This window comes from Sus scrofa, chromosome 11 (assembly GCF_000003025.6).
Source record: "Sus scrofa isolate TJ Tabasco breed Duroc chromosome 11, Sscrofa11.1, whole genome shotgun sequence".
NCBI classification, from domain to species: domain Eukaryota; kingdom Metazoa; phylum Chordata; class Mammalia; order Artiodactyla; family Suidae; genus Sus; species Sus scrofa.
In genome coordinates this window covers 76,234,029-76,255,213 of record NC_010453.5, presented here as the reverse complement: position 1 = coordinate 76,255,213, position 21,185 = coordinate 76,234,029, and the positions used below count along the sequence as shown (strand labels likewise).

Sequence of the window (21,185 nt, the reverse complement as noted above, 5' to 3'; positions counted from 1 at the left end):
TGTCTGTAGCTTATAAAATAAGGGAAAAAAATAGAATTCCTTTTGAAATGGTTCTCCAACTCCTATCCCCTATCATGTGTTGAAAATACCCCTTAGCAATTAAACTCACGGTGTCTACGTTTTGTCATTTATCTAACACACTGTTTCTTCGCACACTAGAGTTCCAGCAGAATGCACCTGACACCCGACACGAAGAGGGAACAGAAGCACCGGGTTTCCTGCGTACTCTGCCACTCTTCCTTTCTTTGATTTGTGACATTACAAAAGGGTTTCTTTGATGGTTCAGTAAAACAAACCACGTAACAATCTGTTTCTTGATGCGGATCCATCGCGCATTGATTCCTTTGCGGCTCTCAGGGGCGGCTGCGGTGGGAGGGAGCTCTTAGATATTTCGCAAGCTCTCAGACGCTGGCTTTTGCCAGGACTTTCTCAGAAGCCATCAATTCTTCCTCATCGTGAATATTCGAAGCTGAGAGACCTGAAAAATAACTTTTCGTGCTCTTTAAAAACCAACGAAAGACTATAACACAACGTTTGGCGAGAGAGGCGATAACAGCCCACAACGCAAATCAAAGGTCAAAGACCACGTGGTCTCACTGTGCAGAAGAGACGGCGAGGCGAATCGCAAAGGCGTGACGTGCAAACCGGCAGCGTGAACGTGAGGATGTAAACACGAATCACTGAGGCTCAAAGAAAACATCTCGTTTTTCACTGTCAAGCGTGGGCCCCTGAGCAGATGTGTGCCCGGCAGTTTCAGGCCGAGGGCGGGCGCTCCGCACTTGATTGCGTCTGTCCCTCTGCTGCCGTCGGGTCGGCCCCTCCTGCTCTGCTCGGGCTCTCGCTCTATTTAGCATCCCTGGGCTTCCCGGCTCAGGTTCCCTGGCCCTCCGAGCAGCAGAGGAGCACAGCAGCCTCAGCACAAACACCAAGAGGTCACTCTAGGTTGGCGGATGTCTTCTCAGGACTTCCTTCGACAACCGCGACTTCCCTGGAGGGGACTGCATCGCCCAAAGGACACACACTTAAAAGTAAGGATTTTACATGTCACAAAACGGCAAGGAGACCAATGGCATGGCAGTCTTATAAATGCTGCCTACTTCTAAAGCTAATCTGGAGGGGCTTCTTTAACCTCTAAAATTCCAGGTTTGAGTAGCGGGACGTGCCACAGAGGCCCCCTGCCAGGACCAGGAGGTGGAATTCCATGAGGTCAATGCCTTGGCTGCTGGCTTCCCTCATGCCCTGTGCTGCCAAAGGTCATGACTGTTTCATCTCGCTTCACAGCCTGGACCAACCAAGCCTTCTACACAAGGAGCATGGATGAACAGAGGCACGTACGCGCTATGGCTAGCATCTCGGCTTTCCCTGCTTCCAAATATCTGAAGTAAAATGAATTTCTACAACTTTTATGTAAAGTCATTCCATTTTGCAAACTAATTTTAAAAATACGACGGCATAGAACCTCAACTGCATGTCTACAGCCTGTACCTTGAGGAAAGAAACTATTTGTTGAGGGGCTACCTCTACTAGAAAATGGCTCACATCCACAGTAAGAATAAAGAATTGGCACGCTCTGTGTAAAAAACATTTGTTTGGGTATAAGGTGAATTTTATGGATAATGACACTAAAATCAAATTCGTGTGTCAGTCCAAATTCTTATTTGCAAGCCACAGAAACGCACTCCAGACATCTGAACAGGTGAACGCCTTATCAGAGAGCAAGATGAGGACGTGACGTTAAGCAGGAAAGGTGCGGCATGCGGGCTGGCCAAGGTGAATGCCGTGCCAGGCAGTCGCAGACACAGGCTGACTAAGGTCTGCGGCCACTTGAGGGAGCCACCAAGGCCAGATGAGACCCCCAAGGTGCCGCCCGTTCTCCTTTCCATTGCGTGTCTCTCAATCCATAATCCGTGGTTGACAGATGGAGAGCCCACCTCACACGCACTTGCCGTAAAGGAGGGGAGTGGAATCCTTCACCCTGTGTTTTCCTTGGGTAGGTGCCACACACGGTCGCCAGTATAAAGACACATATCATCAGCGTCCACAACAGCTCCTGAGGATTGCTCTCCTGACCAAAAATTCTTTAAATTTTATGTCAACGTTGGATGACTCCTCCGCCGGTTTTAATGAGTTATGACAAGTTCATTCGCAGAAGCAGGACACAGGCTCTTGCCATCCAAACTCTGCATGTCCCCTGTGATCTTCGGCAAATTACTAAATCCATTCCTTGTGTTCTTTAGCTACAAGAATGCCCACACCTTTTGTCTTCCTTAAAGGGATTTCATTAAAATCACTGATAATGCTAATTAAAATACAGACATCCTCAAAGAGGAATTCAATTTTTAGTCAACATTTAATTTTACTGCTATATGCCCAATCAGCTCAGGACTGATTTTATAGACTTCTTGAATTGCATTACTAGAAAATCAAGAACGCGGTATGCCCGGATGTGTCCATATATGCACCATACGGCTCACCTATGGGGCATTTATGCTGAGGGATATGTGGCCATTCAAGCCACAGGCTCACCTAACAGTTATAGGTCCCTGACATCGACACGTGTGTCCTGCCACAAAAATACACAGCAGGCGCAGAAGAAAATGAGCCTGGTTTTCCATTTCCTCAAATGAAAAAACAAGCAAACAAACAAAAACCTCTGTGGGATAACTGGAGATGGTTTGCACTTGAAAACAAGCCCTCCTGGAAAACCGGGAATGGCAAATCATTCTTGACAACCTCTCTCATCTCTCTTTGCTTCTTAGCCAAACCCACGAACAACCGGAGGGAAAGTTCCAGAGGTGGTTATTTCATGCACCTTTTTTCAAAATTAATGCTCTTCTCTGGGAACCACAGGGTAGCAGGAAGGACGGCTGATGGCCCTTCCACGGTGCTCTAACAGACAGGAGTCAACCTGACCAGGAAGATAAAGCCCACGTTCTTTATGAGCAGGTCCCCGTGAATTATCATAGATAAAGCATCTGCACTTCTTACAAGGTAAAGTAAATGCATCTCTAAGGAACAGAGGCGAGATGAGGACAATCTATTATTGCAAGCAATCAGCATTGTCCCCTGTTTCAATGCCCATATATCAGTGCAAGTGATTTCAGCAGACTGCCTACTCTAAGATTTATTTTTAAGATTAAAATTATTGATTTTTCTCACTACCTCATCAGTGTTATTTAGAAAAATCTCAGCTGATAACATAACTGTGTCTACATCATGTCAAATATCCAGATGAAACTGATCCTGAGCTGGAGAGTTAGTTTCATAGAAACGTCTAAGATACTTGACTCAGGTTTTAAACAATTTGAATGTAGATAGTTGACGTAATAAAAGTTGCTCTAAATCAACTATACTTTAATTAAAATTTTTAAAAGAATTTAAAAAGTTGTACTGTTACTTCATGCAAAATGATCTTGTTGCCAAAGCAATAACCTTTGAATATATTGATAATAAATTTCTGATATATAATCAGCTTCAATGCAAAGTCATATTTTTTAAGATAATTACTGAAAACAGTACTTTAAAATTCAACATAAAAAGAGCACTAAATTATGTGAAACCAATCCTTTTTCTTTCTACAAACAATAGTTTCTTTTTTATCTTCTTTATTTTGGGGAACCGTTTGAGGCCAAACACATCACATACACACCTGAAATCACCGAAACACACCAAAACCCAGTTTTGTGAGCCGAGATCTCATTTTGCTTTGAATTTGGATTACCTGGAATTTGGAAGCAGTGACTGAGATATGACAGCCCTGCCATGAAGCCACAGGGCTTCAAGCGTTTTGTTTCCAGGTGGTTGTCACCTGAAGCCTTCCTATTTTAGCTGCGGTCAAGGAACACCAACATTCAGTGGACGTAATGTCCCCTTCACTGCATAGTGATCTTAAAATCCCACAGCATAAATTATGTCTATAACATTTCATTTCAAACCATCTATTAATGTTTATTTGTTTTGGACAGGCTTCTTTTTTTTTTTGAAACCAGAAGAAAATGGGTCGGAGTCAGCTGATAGAGAGGAGAAAGGAAAGCTGAGTTGAAGGAACTTACTGCAGAGTCGAAAAGAACTGTGTTCCCAGTGCACTGAGAACAAACACTCTGGGTCGCACCTGCATGAATCTCCCGCTGCACCTGAACGTGCGTTACCGCTGGGTTCACCTCGAAGGGGACACGGAGGGTCATTACCTGAGTGGTGTGACTCTCTCTCTGTCTCTGAAAGGATGAGGTTCCGCTCCCAGACACCCTGGAGAAACCATCTTCAGGTACACCTGTGGAGGGCAACGCAAAGCAGCCGTTAAGCTGGGCATCCTTCCCGAAAACAGAGCAAGCCGGGTACTCATTGAACCAACTAAAACTGTGACATCTCACGCATGGAAGTGAAGCTCAGGAGCCACGCATGCAGTGACACGGCCAGCTCCCGCGGCAGCACGGGAACACCAAGCATCGCTGGAGTTCCATCTGATACGGGGGGGGGGGGGGAGATGGCACGGTCAAGAAGAAACACATCAGGGCCCAAAAGCGAGCGAGGACGTCCTGGAGGGGAGAAGGGGAAGCTTTCGAAGACTGAAGGTGGTCTCATGGGGAAGAGAAGCCCGTGGACAACAGAGGGTGGCACTTCCTGGGGCTGCGAGCTGCAGCCCCTTCTCGGGGCAGGAGGGAGGCAGAGGCCACAGGAGCCAGTCCCCACCTCGGCTCCATTCTGTTGACTGTCCTTCATTCCAGGCACAAAGGGAGGGAGGCGATGGGGGGGGGATCCCATGAGGAAAGAGTCAGGGTAGGTGCCACCAGAGACCCCCATCCAGAGCCAGCTACACGGGGTGAGGAACTTCACACCCCCTCAGCCACAGAGGGACAGACACACTGACGAGGCACCAGGAGACCCTCGTGGCCCAAGCAGGGCTTCTAACGGCAGCTCGGCTGACACTTGGGGCCACACCCGTCTCTGCTGCGGGGCTGTCCTGGGCCTTGCAGTGTGTTTAGCAGCCTCACCGTCTCAGGTGTGGCAACCCCAAACGTCCCCAGACATGGCCACACGTCCCGGGGAGCAAAATCATTCCCAGCTGAGAAGTACTGTGAGAAAGGAATCGATCAAGAAAGTAACCCATAAAAATGAATAAGTTAAAAAAATAACTATCCAGGGAGTTGGTGTTGTGGCTCAGCAGGTCACCAATCTGACTAGTATCCATGAGGATGCGGGTTCGATCCCTGGCCTTGCTCCGTGGGTTAAGGATCCAGTGTTGCCGTGAGCTGTGGGGTAGGATCCCATGTTGCTGTGGCTGTGGTGTGGGCTGGTGGCTACAGCTCCGATTCAACCCCTAGCCTGGAAACCTCCATATATGCTGCAGGTGTGGTCCTAAAACAAAGAAACAAAAAACTATCCAGTGAAAGTTCAACCTGGAGAACCATCAATTCTGAAGCGATTGCTCGGCTCATCTGACGTCCTCATTAACCAGTCGGATGCCACTGATTGAAACACCCATGATCCCCGATTTAGAGGCTGCTGGCTCACTGCACACTTTTCCAGTTATAACAGCAAGTGAATTTCTCCGGGAAGCCCACACAACCCTGGTAACACATAAGAAGACCTCCCCAAGGGTCTCCTGTTCCGAATCCCAACACCCTGGTGTGGAAGGGTTAGTTCAGGGAAACCGGGCAGAGCGGCAGCATCTGGAAGGTGACAGACCTATGGAGGGGTGGTCATAGGGGGACTGGGACTTGGCCATAAGCAACAGCGAAGCTGGCCAGAAGACTACTGCATCAGGTGTGGGGAAGGTTCCGACCAAGCAGTTAGCGTCACAGGGTTGGGATCAAGACAGGAAAGGCGGCGAGAATCCACGGCCCGGCACAGGCTGGTGTCCCAGGCCACCGGGTAAGCAGAGTCAGCAGTAAGTGGGAGTCCAGGTAGCAGGGCAAAGCGGAGAGTCTGGGATTCCCGTGAAAGAGGAGTCTCGAAGTGTGAGACGGGAGCGGAGAGCCCGCAGACAAGCAAGACAAATGTCCACTTCTGGAGAACCCGCTTCCCTGGACGTCTCACGGAGACCAGGCGCCTGGGGAAGGAGAGGAGAGCTGGCCCATTTTTCAAAACTAAATCATCAGCTACAAGTTCCCATCGTGGTGCAGTGGAAACGAATCCGACTAGGAACCATGAGGTGGTGGGTTCGATCCCTGGCCTCGCCTCGCTCCGTGGGTTAAGGATCTGTCATTGCCATGAGCTGTGGTGTAGGTCAGCAGCTGTAGCTCCAATTTGACCCCTGGCCTGGGAACTTCCACATGATGCGGGTGTGGCCCTAAAAAAAGAAAGAAAGAAAGAAAGAAAGAAACAGACAGTTTATAAATAAATAAATGATCAACTAGAAGTTTCTTCTGAGTCAGAACCGAAACTCGGCTTAGTGAGGATAACCTCAGAGCCAGCTGGATGACTCGCTTTTCACAGTGTCAACTCCAGCTGGGAGCTGTCTAAGCACCTACTGAATAGAGCCCTGGGAAATGCGACCAAGGAGCGAGGGAAGCCCTGCCTCGAGGAGCCCAAATCTTACGCAGGAGACGTAACAAGACGACTTAAGGGTTACTCCGAGGGCAGGTGGCGTCCAGCAGGATCCCGGAGAAGGAGGGACTCGCTGTGCTGGCGGGATTAGAGCAAAGGGTGGTGCAGATGCCAGAGGCTGTGGTCCTTCTAGGACGGGGAGCAAGGTCAAAGGCGAGGAGGGCCTCCCCGGCCGAGGGGACATCCGAGCAAAGGCAGTGGGATCCGAAATCACTCCCCGCCCTCGGGGGGCCTGTGAGACGGCGGGAGGGGGCCTGGAGGGTGCGGTCCAGAAGTTAAAGGACGACCCCTGACAATTCAGAGACATCGGGCCACAGGGGAAGGCCATGGGTGTCGCTGGAGATGTCTGAGAGAAGCTGTGGCACCAGTGAGCTCCGCAGGGGCTAAAAGACACCTCTCACCTGTTGACCGAAGAAGGGTCTGGGCAGATGGAGTCAGTGGGGGAGGCGAAGGTGCCAGGGTGGGGAGCCAGGTGGTGACAGCGCGCACGCAGGGAGGAAGGAGGGGGACGCTGGAGAAACCACGGGAAGGGCGTCTCCTCCTGGGGCAGGAGGAGCTGGGGGGGCTCCCGAACTGAGGGCTCTGGGTGGCGCTGACCTTTAAGGTGGTAGCAGGTGGATGAGGGGGCCCTGTTTCAGCAAATACTCTGCAGGACCCTGAACCCCAAGAAGTAAAGTAACAGCCAGAAGCCCGGAAGATGCAAGGAAGGTTAAACAGGCAGGATTTCTTGTTTTATGATCAATAAAACACTTTTTTTGTTGCCATATTTGAAGCAGTACTTTTTAAAGGCAAATGATCTAAAAATGACACCAAAGGCACACACCATGAAAGAAAAAAGATGTACTAGTATCTCTATCTGAACATTAAAAACATACCCCCCCAAAATAAATAAAATGCAAAACTTAAAGGCCAATACAGAACATTTAAAAACACCAAATCAAAATAAAGGACCTACTGTCAGATTTTAAAATATGGGCAAAGAATATGCATAGAAAGTTAGAATAGAAAGGACCACTAAATAATAGTACTTCCCTTTTTGTTTGTTTGTTTTATGGCCACAACTGTGGCATATGGAAGTTCCCCAGGCAGGCTAGGGCCCGAATCAGAGCTGCAGCTGCCAGCCTACACCACAGCCACAGCAATGCCAGATCTGAGCCGCATCTGTGACCTACACCACAGCTCACTGCAACGCTGGATCCTGAACCCACCGAGCGAGGTCAGGGATCGAACCCAAGTCCTCAAGGATACTAGTCAGGTTCGTTTCCGCAGAGCCATGACAGGAACTCTGGTGCTTATTTTCACTAAGTAGTCAACAAAATGCACATCAGACTCTAATGACGAACCCATTCTATCTATCAAAATAACAAGTGTTTCAAAATTTTGATTACAGAAATTTCATGCACATACCAAAGTCAAGAGAATATGGAGTGAAATACCATGTACCTATCACCAAGCTTTGGGACTTTCAGTATTTCAAGCTTCTATTTATCTATCTATCTTCCATCTATCTTTTTAGAACATTCCAGAAATGCTGTCATTTCCCCTGTGAAGGCTTGAGCATGTGTCCCTCATGTAGCTAAGGGGACACTGCTATGCAAAGGCACCAGAAAACCCCACAGCCTTGGGTACAGTCCCACTGGGCAACCCACAGGCAGAAGATTCCTGGCTGGAGCTGGCGGACAGTTAAGCGTCATCTGCCCTTATTCGCTGACTTCCCTTGGAAGTCGAGTGACCCTCACAGGATTAATGGTTCACACGTACTTACAACTGCACCATGGCCATCCTCAAAAAGTCTACAAACAAGAAATGCTGGAGAGGGTGTGGAGAAAACGGAACCCTCCTACACTGTTGCTGGGAATGCAAACTGGTGCAACCACTGTGGAGAACGGTATGGCGATGCTTCGGACAACTAAAAACAGAATTACCCTAGGACCCAGCAATCCCACTCCTGGGCATCTATCCAGAGAAAACCATAATTTGAAAAGATACATGCACCCCAACGTTCATCACAGCAGCGTTTACAATACAGAGACATGGACGCAACCTAAGTGTCCACTGGCAGATGAGTGGATAAAGGGGTGGTACATATACACACAACGGAATATTACTCAGCCTTAAAAAGAAAAAAAATAATGCCATTTGCAGCAACATGAATGGACCCAGAGATGGTCCCACTAAGTGAGGTCAGACGGAAAGACCAATATCATATGACAGCACTGACACGCGGAGTCTAATAAGCATGATGCGGAAGGACTTACTCACAAAGCAGGAACCGACCCAAAGAGTCAAAATCAAATTTGCAGTTACCAAAGGGGAAAGGCGGAGGGCGGGGGCTACATCGCAGGTGGGAGTAACATACATACACGTTACCGTATATAAAATAAGTATCAAGGACCTGTGTATAGCCCGGGGAAAGCCACTCAACACTCTGTAATAACTTATAGGGGAAAAGAATCTGAAAAGAATAGATATTTGTATCTGTATATTTGATTCACTTTGCTATAAACCTGAAACACAACCGTTGGAAGTCAATTGCACTCCGATTAAATTTAAAAGGAAAAAAACCAACCACCACCTAACTTTCTCTAGTTTCCTCACAGGCACAGGCTTCTCCCAGACCAGATGCTGGGGTGCGAGTTTCCAGCACACACGGTCCTGTATCCCTTCCTCCTCAGAGTCTCACTAGGGCAGCAACACCATGCCCGTTCTTCCCTGGAGGTCCACCCACACGCCCCAGCTCCCATTCACCCCAGAGGCTCCAAAACGTCGTGCCTGCCCCTCATCTGACCACCAGCGCCGATCATCGGCCTCACCTGTGGGTCTGACTCCACACACGTGTGTCCTGGGGTCCGTGTGTCAACAAGGCATTGGTTCTAGCCCGTGTGGTCTTGGAGGCTCACTCGCTGCTTAGACCTCATCTGCCCCGTGCACATCCTTTTCGTTTCTATTGGATAAATGCTCAGGGATCTTCTAGCTCTAAAATATTTCCTCTGTTGTGCCAACTGTGTGCGGGTGGTGCTTCCTGAGCATTCATTTGTGCTGCCGTCTTCCTCCTAAATCCTCATAACCATCCCCCGAGGAGAATCCTCTGAGGGTCCCCATCTTTAAGCAGAGAAAACAGAGAACTGGAGAGATTAAGTTATTTTCCCAGGGTCACAGAGTACGGAAGTACCAGGCCTTGGGTCTGAACCTGGGACAACGGGAACCACGGACACTGCCCAGAAGTGGCAGCGCCAGCAGTTCAATCCAGCTGCTTTCGACCTGACTTTTCAACTACAGTGGAGGAAAGTTAACTAAATGAGGTCCAAACTGGAAACGATTTAATGTGACTTCAAAATATTTGTAACTAAAAGGAGGCGTGGGGCAGGGCTTTCTGAAATGCCTCAAGGGGCTTGTTTTCTTTACAAAGCTACCTTCTGCTGCTCAGAATAGGTAACTGCACAATATTCCAGACCGTCAAGTGAGGCTTGCTTCCTCTGGCAGTTAGGCTTTTTTCTTCTTCTTCTTTTTTTTTTTTTTGCTATTTTAGGGCCGCACGTGTGGCATATGGAAATTCTCAGGCTAGGGGTCCAATCGGAGCTGCAGCTGTCAGCCTACACCACAGCCACAGCCACAGCCACGCCAGATCCAAGCACGTCTGTGGCCCACACCCCAGCTCACAGCAACACCGGATCCTTAACCTACTGAATGAGGCCAGGGATCAAACCCCGCCTCCTCTTGGATACTAGCTGGGTTCATTACAGCTGAGCCACACGGGAACTCCTGGCAGTTAGGCCTTGAAAGCAGTATGAGTTCCAGAGAATCTTAGACAGTTCCCGTCAACAAGATGATGCTACCTGATGGTGAGCAGACCTCATGGATTTCAACCAAAGGCTGCTTTGCTAAGTGGCCTGGACCTGTCTGGATGGACTTGCAAACCGTCTCACCCGGTGAACCATGCCGGTTATCCTTCCAACACACCAAGGATCAGCGCAGCACAAATAAAAAGAGATAATCTTCACGGGACGGTAAACATAAAATCAAATGTGATGACTGCATGTCTTCATTGCCACTTTTCTTTTGAGGCCCAGCAATAACATGGACAGCCGTCGAGCAGCAAGAAAGAAAAGCATACTGAACACAAAATGGCCCAGACAGAATTAGTTGCATCTATATTTCCCCCAAAATAAACACATCCTTACAACATTCTAGCACCAAAAAGTGTTCTCTAATCCAATGATAAATAACCACAAGTCCAGGGAATAATTAAGTATACAAAAAAGATCTAAGTCTGTGTTCACATCAGTAAAAGGATGGCAATTAAAGTAAGTGATAGCTATAATTACCCACACATAACTATATTTCAGCAAATGAACAAACAGATAATTATTTCTGGGAAGCAGAGGTGGCGCGCAGATACTGGCATTCAAGAGAAATCGTTTCCTTGAAAATAACACGATTTCGGATTCAATTAAAACTTCAAGTTATTTTAAACATTTATTTCCATCGCGTGCCTTTATTTAGAAAGCTTACTGACTATACGCAATGGATTGTGAGTCCGTACTACTAACTGATGTGAGTAGGGTTCTTTTTTCTCCTTCACTTTTTAGGGCCAAGCCTGCGGCATGTGGAAGTTCCCAGGCTAGGGGTCCAACTGGGAGCTGCAGCTGCCGGCCTACACCACAGACACAGCCATGCGGGATCTGAGCTGCATCTGCAACCTATACCACAGCTCACGGCAATGCTGGGTCCTTAACCCACTGAGCAAGGCACGGCAATGCTGGATCCTTAACCCACTGAGCAAGGCTAGGGATTGACCCTGTGTCCTCATGGATACCAGCCGGGTTCGTTTCCACTGAGCCATGATGGGAACTCTGTGAACTGGCTTTATTTTAAAATCTGGTTTCTATAAGCATTTAAGGGGCAGAATACAAATCTGTGTTCTAGGGTTGGAAGTACACTCTCCACTACCTACTGAAGCTTAGAGCCCAGAGATCCTTCAGTATTAAATTTTATATGACTAATTTCAGGTGAACTATCCCACAAAAACCTCCATTTGGTCTAGAGGGTTTTGTTTGTTTGTTCTGTTGGTTGGGGGAGGATTATTTTGATGTTTAGAGTAAGACTCTGAGTACACAAAAAGAGAACTAAGTTTTGTGGGACTATTTCCCAAGCCATAGCTTTGGCTTGTGACTCAAAACACAGACAAACTGAGTATTTTGGTGAAGGAGTTTCTATTTTCTGTCTCCTTATGTCAGGATAAGCGTCATCCGAGGTGAGCTAAGGAGAAGCCAGGGCGTGAAATTCAGTCAAGTGAATGGGTGTATGGCCGACTTTCTTAAATATTTGTGCATTTGTTTTTTTTTTTTTTTAATTTTTAAATTTTACTATTTTATGGCCACACCAACAGCACATGGAAGTTCCCAGACAAGGGACTGAATCCAAGCCACAGCTACAATCTACGCAGGTCCTTTCACCCACTGCCCTGGGCCAGGGATCAAACCTGCACCTCCGCAGCAACCTAAGCCACTGCAGTTTGATTCTTAACCCAATGTGCCACAGCAGGAACTCTTGTGTATTCCGTTTTGATCATCCAATGCATTTAAAATTCACTTTTTTTTTTTTTAGTGGCCATCCTTAAATACTCCAAGATGGAAAGTAAAAAAAAAAAAAAAAAGAATTAATCACTTTCTTACTAGATATATGCAAGCTTTATGAAATATTATTTCATCATTTACTTTTTTACTATCACTCAAATTCCTCTGTTATTGTTTTAAGAATATTTAATTTCAATATCAGGGTATACAATGTTTTTGTTATTCTTATCTTTTTGCAAAAGGTTATCATCAGACATTTCAGAAAGCAATAGCTTTAAAAGAAAGATTATACCCCTGTTTCCATCTAAACACACCCACAAAAATCCAAACATCACACATTAACATGGCAAGTTCACAAAAGGCCTATTTTTTTTTTCTTCTAGGAAGTTCCCAGGCTAGGGGTCTAATCAGAGCTTCAGCTGCCAGCCTGTGCCAGAGCCACAGCAAGTCCAAATCCGAGCTCAGTCTGCAACCTACACCACAGCTCACAGCAACACCGGATCCTTAACCCACTGAGCAAGGCCAGGGATTGAACCCACAACCTCATGGTTCTTAGTCAGATTCATTTCCACTGCACCACGACAGGAACTCCCCAAAATGCCTATTTTAATCAAATTGGGGTAATCCACTATAAACACTCAGTGTTATTCTAAGGGTGAAAAGTGGGGAGATAATTCTAATAATACCCAACAAATAGGGCTTGGTTATTTTATTTTAATTTTTTATTTTATCATTTCATTCTATTTATTTTTCTTTTTACGGCTGCACCTGCAGCACATGGAAGTTCCCAAGATAGGGGCTGAATAAAAATGCAGCTGCAGGCCTGTACCACAGCCATATGGGATCTGAGCCACAGCTGCAACCTACGCTGCAGCTTGCGGCAACACTGGGTCCTTAACCCACTGAGTGAGGCCAGGGATCGAACCTGCATCCTCACAGAGACTATGTTGGGTTCTTAACCCTCTGAGCCACAATGGGAACTCCTAGGGTTGGTTATATTAGTCATGGTAATCCTATATGATGAGAGATGCCATGCATTTCGTACAATTAGTGACCAGCTGTAACGATGCAGATATGCATTTGTTGACCCAGGTCTGTACTCATGAGAGTCCTATGGAAAACAAGCAGATCGTTAAAACTGCACATGTAGCATAACTCCAACTTTATAAAAACAAAACCAAATGTATAAACACACACGTATATTTGCGTGAAAAGAGAATTCTACACGAATTCAAAAACGAATGTTAGACCCGATGAGAGTATTTCTAAGTAACAGAGAGAAGGGTGGTTTTTACTCATTCTTTATTCTTTCCTGTATGTTTCAAATCGTCACATAGAACATGTATAGTTTTTAGAACCTGCATAAAATGAAAACAGCACACAAACAGTAATATATTATTGAAGAAGGATGCTCAAGTCAGAGCAAAGAAACCCTTGCAGAGGCCTGTACGGTGGAGCCCCGCCAGCCTGCACAGTCTTTGTCTGTTCTTAGCGGTAATAAATTTTTGGTAACTGCAGCTCCCTTCTCTAGAAATCTTTATTGCTGGCATAAAAGTCTTTCTGTAGCTTCCCAGTGTCATTTCCTCCGATGGCACCCAAACACCTCTGTCCCAGGAGCCAAACACGTCTAATCGTTATATGTAATTCCTGCTTAATATGATGGGGTAGCATATTCATAAACACGGTGAGGCTTTTTCTCTGTGCGTGTGATTAAAACAATCTCTTTTTCCGGATTCCAGCAGAACATTCTGCATTACCCCGGGGTCCTTAGGGCTGAGCCTGAGCAAACCCTGCCCCAGTCAACCACCCACCTCGTGGCTCCCTCCAAGCAAAGCGAGACTCGAGATGAGAACAGTCTGGCTGGATTTTGTCCACCCTTCATTTGCCCCCTCCTGCCAGGCAGGCTGGCACTGAATGTCTTTGGGTGAGCAGTGCCCTCAGATGAAAAACTACCTCCCCCAGCCTTACTTGGACCTGGAGGGAACCAGAGAAAGGCTGCTGAGGCAGGAATCTCAGGTGGGCATGGGTGCCACTGTCCTGGATACCTGACGTCCATTCTGAAATACCCTCCCCCTCTTTCTCTCTCCCAATTTTTTGTTTGTTTGTTTTTATAGCCGCACCTGGGGCATATGGAAGGTCCTGGGCTAGGGGGTTGAACTGGAACTGCAGCTGGTGGCCTACGCTACAGCCACAGCAATGCCAGGTGTGAGCCACATCTGCGACCCATGCTGCAGTTTGCGGCAACGCCAGATCCTTAACCCACTGAGTGAGGCCATGGATGGAACCCGCATCCTCATGGATACTATGTTGGGTCCTTAATCTGCTGAGCCACAGTGGGAACTCTCCCCCCGCCTTTTTTAAATGGTGGAATTGTGATTAACATGCTTTGGTGTCTTGTTTAATTCGTTTAAGAACTCCTCTCTTTTCCTGTATCTAAGGTTTTAAAAAAAAATCACCATTTTCTATTTTCCTCTATACATTTTACTTTATACCTGATATTTAGGTGTGTAATCTGCCAGGGATCATGTGTGCACAGAGGAAGGGAGGGGTCGAGTTGCGTTTTTGTTTCTCAAGTGAAGAGAAATGGATTTATTCTTCCCCTAACGTCCTGCAAGGGCCAATTTGGTCAGAAATTAAATGGCTATTTATGCAAGCTGGGAGAATTTTCTGGGTTTTTTGGTGGGGTTTTTGTTGCTTTTTTTCCTTCTTCATTCTCATCCTCTGGAAGAGATTGTAGAATTGTGGAATTATTTCATCTTAGTCTTGAGAGAACTTACAGCAAAGCCATTTGGGCCCAGAGTTTTCCTTGTAGCAAAGTATTCATTTACCAAGTCAATAATTTAATATTTAAACTACTTTTTACCTTTCCTATTTCTTGTCTTCATTTTGGTTAGTTGTAATTTTTTTTTTTGAGAAAGTCATTCATCTAAACTGACAAATTTATTCTGGCATAAAACTGTTCATAAAATAATCGCTATCACCATCATTTTTCCATTTCTGCAGGATCTATGGAAGGTCTCCTTTTTCATCTCAGATTTAGCTGTTTGTGTCCACTTCTCTATCAAGCTTGAAGGAGCATTCTCAATTTTATTAATATTTCAACAATTTTTCTCCCAAGAATTAACATTTCATTTTGTCGCTTGTTTAATATTTCAGTAATTCAAGGTCTTTAGCCTCCTTGAATCTACTGATTACTCAGAGATGCAATTCGTAACTTCCAAACAGATGAGAACTGTTGTTTTTAATATTTACATGCTATATCCTTTTCTTTTGTACTCTTTCATATTTAAATTTTCAGCATCCTCGTGGATCGCATGCTTTTTAGAAACTGAAGGCTTTAAAATATATTAATATCATGAATGGGAACTTACACTAAATAAATCTTTTAAAGGTTCATGGAATTCAGTTAAGTTCAATTATTCTTTTCTTTCTCTTTCTTCCTTTCCTTTCCTTTCCTTTCCTTTCCTTTCCTTCATCTTTTTGCCATTTCTAGGGCTGCTCCCATGGCATATGGAGGTTCCCAGGCTAGGGGTTGAATCGGAGCTGCAGCCACCGGCCTACATCACAGCCACAGCAACGCGGGATCCGAGCCTCGTCTGCGACCTACATCACAGCTCACGGCACCTCCGGATCCTTAACCCACTGAGCAAGGCCAGAGATCGAACCCGAGACCTCATGGTTCCTGGTCGGACTCATTAACCACTGAGGCACGATGGGAACTCCATGTTTCATTATTTTCATATGTGCTTCCATGTCTCCCATGTCTCTTTGTCCATCAGGTAGGATGCGGCAGGAGGGCTGGCGGTCCCTCCCAGGGCAGGCTGTGTGGTGAGTGTGGCTTCTGGTGGGGGTGCTCCTCCTTGCACCCCATGAACGGTCTGCGTGGGGCGGGGGGAAGCCAGCTGCCTTGCTGTGAAGCCCCCCCGTGCAGAAGCCCTTGTGAGTGATTTTGCAAAGGGACCACCTCTCCAACCAGCCTCAAGAGGACTGCATTTTTGGCTGACAGCTGGTTGTTTTGCCACGGGGGATCTCAAACCAAAGGCACTTGGGTTCAACCACAGACAGATTCCTGACCCGCAGACGCTACAAAACAACAGCCTCTAAGTTCAGGGGGTAATTTTTACACAGCAGTAGATAACAAATACGGTTGGGTTACCAGGTGAAGGAGACTTCATTTCGTGCTGGTCTTATTTATTTATTTTTTAATTTTGCTATTATTATTATTTTTAATAGTTATTTCCCCAATACGATTTTTTTTTTCTACTGTACAGCATGGTGACCCAGTTACACATACATGTATACATTCTTTTTTCTCCCATTATCAGGCTCCATCATAAGTGACCAGACAGAGTTCCCAGTGCTACACAGCAGGATGTCATTGCTCATCCATTCCAAAGGCAATAGTCTGCATCTATGAACCCCCAGCTCCCCAACCGCCCCACTCCCTCCCCCTCCCCCTTGGCAACCACAAGTCTGTTCTCCAAGTCCATGAGTTTCTTTTCTGTGGAAAGGTTCATTTGTGCCGCATATTAGATTCCAGATACAAGTGATACCACATGGTATTTGTCTTTCTCTTTCTGACTTACTTCACTCAGTATGAGAGTCTCTGGTTCCATCCATGTTGCTGCAAATGGCATTATTTTGTTCTTTTTTATGGCTGAGTAGTATGCCATTGTGTATATATCAACATCTTCCTAATTCAGTCCTCTGTCGATGGACATTTGGGTTGTTTCCATGTCTTGGCTCTTGTGAATAGAGCTGCAATGAACATGCGGGTGCGTGTGTCTTTTTTAAGGAAAGTCTTGTTGGGGTATTTGCCCAAGAGTGGGGTTGCTGGGTCATATGGAAGTTCTATGTACAGATTTCTAAGGTCCCTCCATACTGTTCTCCGTAGAGGTTGTACCCACTCACATTCCCACCAGCAGTGCAGGAGGCTTCCCTTTTCTCCACACCCCCTCCAGCACTTGTTATTTGTGGACTTACTAATGATGGCCATTCTGACGGGTGTGAGGTGGTATCTCACGGTCGTTCCGATTTGCACTTCTAGTTGTGGTTTAGATGACTGTGAATAAAGGCAGGATGCACGTCTGCTTACAGGTGATGGTGTGAACACGGTTTTCCCTCCTCTTCAGCGAGTATCCACAGCGGGAGCGCCGGGTCAGATGGAAAGTCTATGCTGAGCTTTGCAAGAAGCTGCCAAGTTCCACTGGTTTCTCAGCCCTGGCGTCAGTGTGGGGACCTCCTCTCCCACTTCTCTCCGAAGTGTTTCTCTTGCCCAGGGACCCTCTCTTCTTTCCCCAGGATTCCAACGACCCCTTTCCTTTGGTCTCTAAACCATTTTCTGGAATTTCTACTTTGCTCCTTTGTGTTTCATTCTGGGTATGTTCTGATTTATCGTCCACATCCCTAAGATTTTCTTTGAAATGGCTGTGTCTAATTAACTTTAAGCTCATCCTCTACTGTACTTAATTTTATGACTGTATTTTTCATTTCCAGAATTTCCATTGGCCACCTTTGGCCGGTTTCTGCTGAGGTTCTCGTTCTTTGGTCTCCTCCGGCACAGTAAACGTACTTACGTTAAAGATGGTGATTTTGAACTCCAATCTTTGAGCCCCGCAGATACCCCACGATGGTGTTCCTGCTCGTAATTTTCCGTCTCATTTTGTGTCCTCATGTGCCTGGTTCCTTCTGATTATGTGATGTTGAACTTCGTGTTTGAAAAATGGTTTGTAAGAACGTTCTGAAGCCTCGGATGCTTGACTGTCCTTTGGGAGGGATTTATGTATTTTTTCTCCCAGGTACCTGGGCCCTGTCAATCCTGGAAGCCCTCAGTCCTGCCCCAGGGCGGAGATGATTCCCAGCTGAGCTCTGGTTCTTCGTTGTTCTTCTGACTCTTAGGATGGACCCTCAAGGTGTCCCCCTGACCCCTGTAGCCCTGGCAGGGGCTGAACTCAGCCTGTCCGCACCATCCCAGGAGGCACAGCCAGCTTCTCAGCTGCCTCCTATGGACTCCGTCAATGCCCAGTGTGCTTGGTAGAAAAGCCTAGGATACAGGTGTATTCCATATGCCCACCTCCTTAAGTCCCCTCAACAAAAGATGGGTCTGAATTTCCCTTCAGACAACACTAGAAGCCCTGCTGTTGGGCTGCTGCTCGCGTGGAGGAATCAACTATTTGTTTAAGCCTCTTCTAGCAGGTCTTGGATGCACGCAGTCAAGTCAATTTCCAAATGATGCATATTCACCGATACGCTCACAGGAAATCCTTCAAGCCAGTTAGGTGTTCACCAGTCCTTCAATATTATACTCCTTCACCCTTTTTAGGTATGAAAAGAAAAAGGCACTTTTTTTTTCATTCAAAATATCGTCAGATCATCCACGTCCTCCTTCCGCTCAGTATGAGCCTCATTCGATACTGGCTTCCCCAGACCTCGTACGCCACACACGCCTCTGCAAAGTCACCCAACGTCAAGCGCAATTTTAATTCCTTAACTTAAAAAGCATAAGCTGACGACATGCCCTGCAGTCACGTTGTTAGCTTTTCCCCATTTCCAGTTTTGAAGCCTGCTGCATTTTTAAGTCTGAAAGAAGCACTTACCATTTGAGACGGAATTTCCATTTTCAGCCGTGACAGCACTGGACAGGGAGTTAGACAACTGAAGTCCACGGTTGTTGGCATTTCTATCTTGGGTCTCTGATGCGATTTCTGATGAACCAAGATCATCGCGGCTGGCAAGGTTCATGTTAGTTTCAAAACCTAAAACAGAGTGTAGAAAAAATGACTCCTCTTCTGATAAAATGCATTGAACAAATTGAGTCAATTAGTGGAAGGACTTCATCAAATTTCTCAGGTCAAATATTAATTACATTTGAAACAGTAACTCAATAAGCATCCTTAACCAAACGTCTGGCCTACAAAATAGGCACCAAATTTTGCATCAACCTAATGAAACGCAGTGGGACACACTAAGTGGGGACAATGAAATTTGTTATTTATATTTATTTTTATTATTTATTTATTTATTTATTTATTTATTTTTGCTTTTTAGGGCTGCACTCATGGCATGTGGAGGTTCCCAGGCTAGAGGTCAAATCGGAGCTACAGGTGCCAGCCTACACCACAGCCACAGCAACGCAGGATCCAAGCTGAGTCTGTGATCCACACCACAGCTCATGGCAATGCCAGATCCTCAACCCACTGAGCGAGGCCAGGGATGGAACCCACAACCTCATGGTTCCTAGTGGATTCGTTTCCACTGTGCCACCACGGGAACTCTGAAATTTCTTATTTTTAAACACGTCTATACAGAATTTTTTTGATGTCATTATAGAATTGCCTTCCTTGAGAAGGTTATTTCCTAAAAGAAACGTGGTAGTATATTCATGTTTTGGAAGCTTTCTGAGTTTTTAAATTAAGTCATCGGGGGCAACATTATTGTTTTGAAAAAAAAGGAATGACAAATATATTTGCAACACGGTTACAAAATTTGTTTTACCAACTTAGGGATACTAAACTTCCAACCCCACTTCTGCAATCTATATAGTAACCAAGTTGCCTAAATGTTTGTCTGTTTTTGGTGTTTTTGTGTTTTTTTAATCCTCTCCCATGGCATGTGCAAGTTCTGTGGCCAGGGATTGAACCCACCACAGCAGCAACCTTGAGCTTCACTTGGTGCACCACAAGGGAACTCCAAAGGTGCCTAAATGCACGTCCTACACTGAGTTCTCTGAGATACACGAACACAGAAGCCACTGTCTAAATTAGGCCAAAGACCCCAAAACAGAGCTCTACCCTCCAGGGGATTTCTGGTCAAGGTCAGGGCTGTGCCGGCTGCTTCCGCCCTCGTCTGTTGGTGCACAGGAGATCCTGGCCCTCTCTTAGGCCATCCTGAAGTTTCAGACACATGAGGACACATTTATAACACCGTATTCCGCATAATGTGCTTTGTTACATGTGGTGAAAGCTGTGACTCTCTCCCATGATGCCAAGGCAGGCAGGAAGCAGGAGGCCGGGCCTGGCGGGACCCAGCTCTGCCTCCTGGACGCCGTCTCCTGCCCTCCAAGAGCACTCAGGGGTGAGCACTTAGCCGGGGCTCCACGACAACCCAGTTTCCCGGCATGGGGTAGGCATTCCTCCTCCCCCCTGCCCCCGGGGACCCTGCTCAGAGCAGCAGGACCACCCTTCCCCAGAGAGAAGCCTGGCCTGCCCAGACGGGACCACGTGCCAAGGCTTCAAGAAGGAAGCACTGGACACACAGGATGAGGGCAAAATGAGCAGGGCTCTGACAACCAGGCAGAGGGGTTTATACGCACAGGGCCCAAGGAGCCACCACCACGGCTTCTGACTCCTTGTATTTAAAAAACAAGTGATGGAGTCCCTGCTGCGGCTCAGCAGGTTAAGAACCCGACTAGTGTCCATAAGGATGCAGGTTTGATCCCTGGCCTCGCTGGTGGGTTAAGGATCCAGCATTGCCATGGGCTGCAGTGTAGGTCACTGATGCAGCTTGGATCCTGCGTGGCTGTGGCTGTGGCCCATTTCACCCCTAGCCTTAGAATTTCCATGTGCCACACCTATGGCCCTAAAAAGAAAAAAATAAAAGTGAAAAAAAAAAAGTTTGTATGTGTATATGTACAACTGAATCGCTGTGTGTTACAGGAGAAATGACCACAACATCCGAAGTCAATGCTGCTTCAATTCAAAACACAAACAAGTGAAGTGGGCGTGGCCAGGCCCGCAGGTGACCAGAGGGGGAGTGGTCACCATCCCAGCTCCTGGCAGAGCGGTTATCCCTCAGGCTGGGACTCAGAGGGTATTCATTCAATGTGGTCAACTCCATTTTCCCTTTTTTTTTTTGGATCTTCTGAAAATTGGTAAAAAAGAGGTTTTAAAGCTGTCTCAAGACACAAACATCACCTGCTTTTATTTCCCTTTAAGCTTCTTTCTTTTTTTTTTTTTTTTTTTCGGCTTTTTAGGGCCACACCGTGGCCTATGGAGGTTCCTAGGCTAGGGGTTGAATCGGATCTACAGCCACTGGCCTACACCACAGCCACAGCCACATGAGAAC

The 21,185-nt window shown here is 46.5% G+C and overlaps 1 protein-coding gene across 1 annotated transcript in view; it reads right to left on the bottom strand.

Moving 5' to 3' along the window:
* Positions 1-21,185, bottom strand: part of MYO16 (myosin XVI) — a 532,176-nt gene that overhangs the window by 16,745 nt on the left and 494,246 nt on the right. The window contains 2 exon segments of the mRNA XM_021065905.1: positions 4,188-4,270; positions 18,719-18,877. Of these exon segments, the coding sequence (XP_020921564.1) occupies positions 4,188-4,270; positions 18,719-18,877 (242 nt within the window).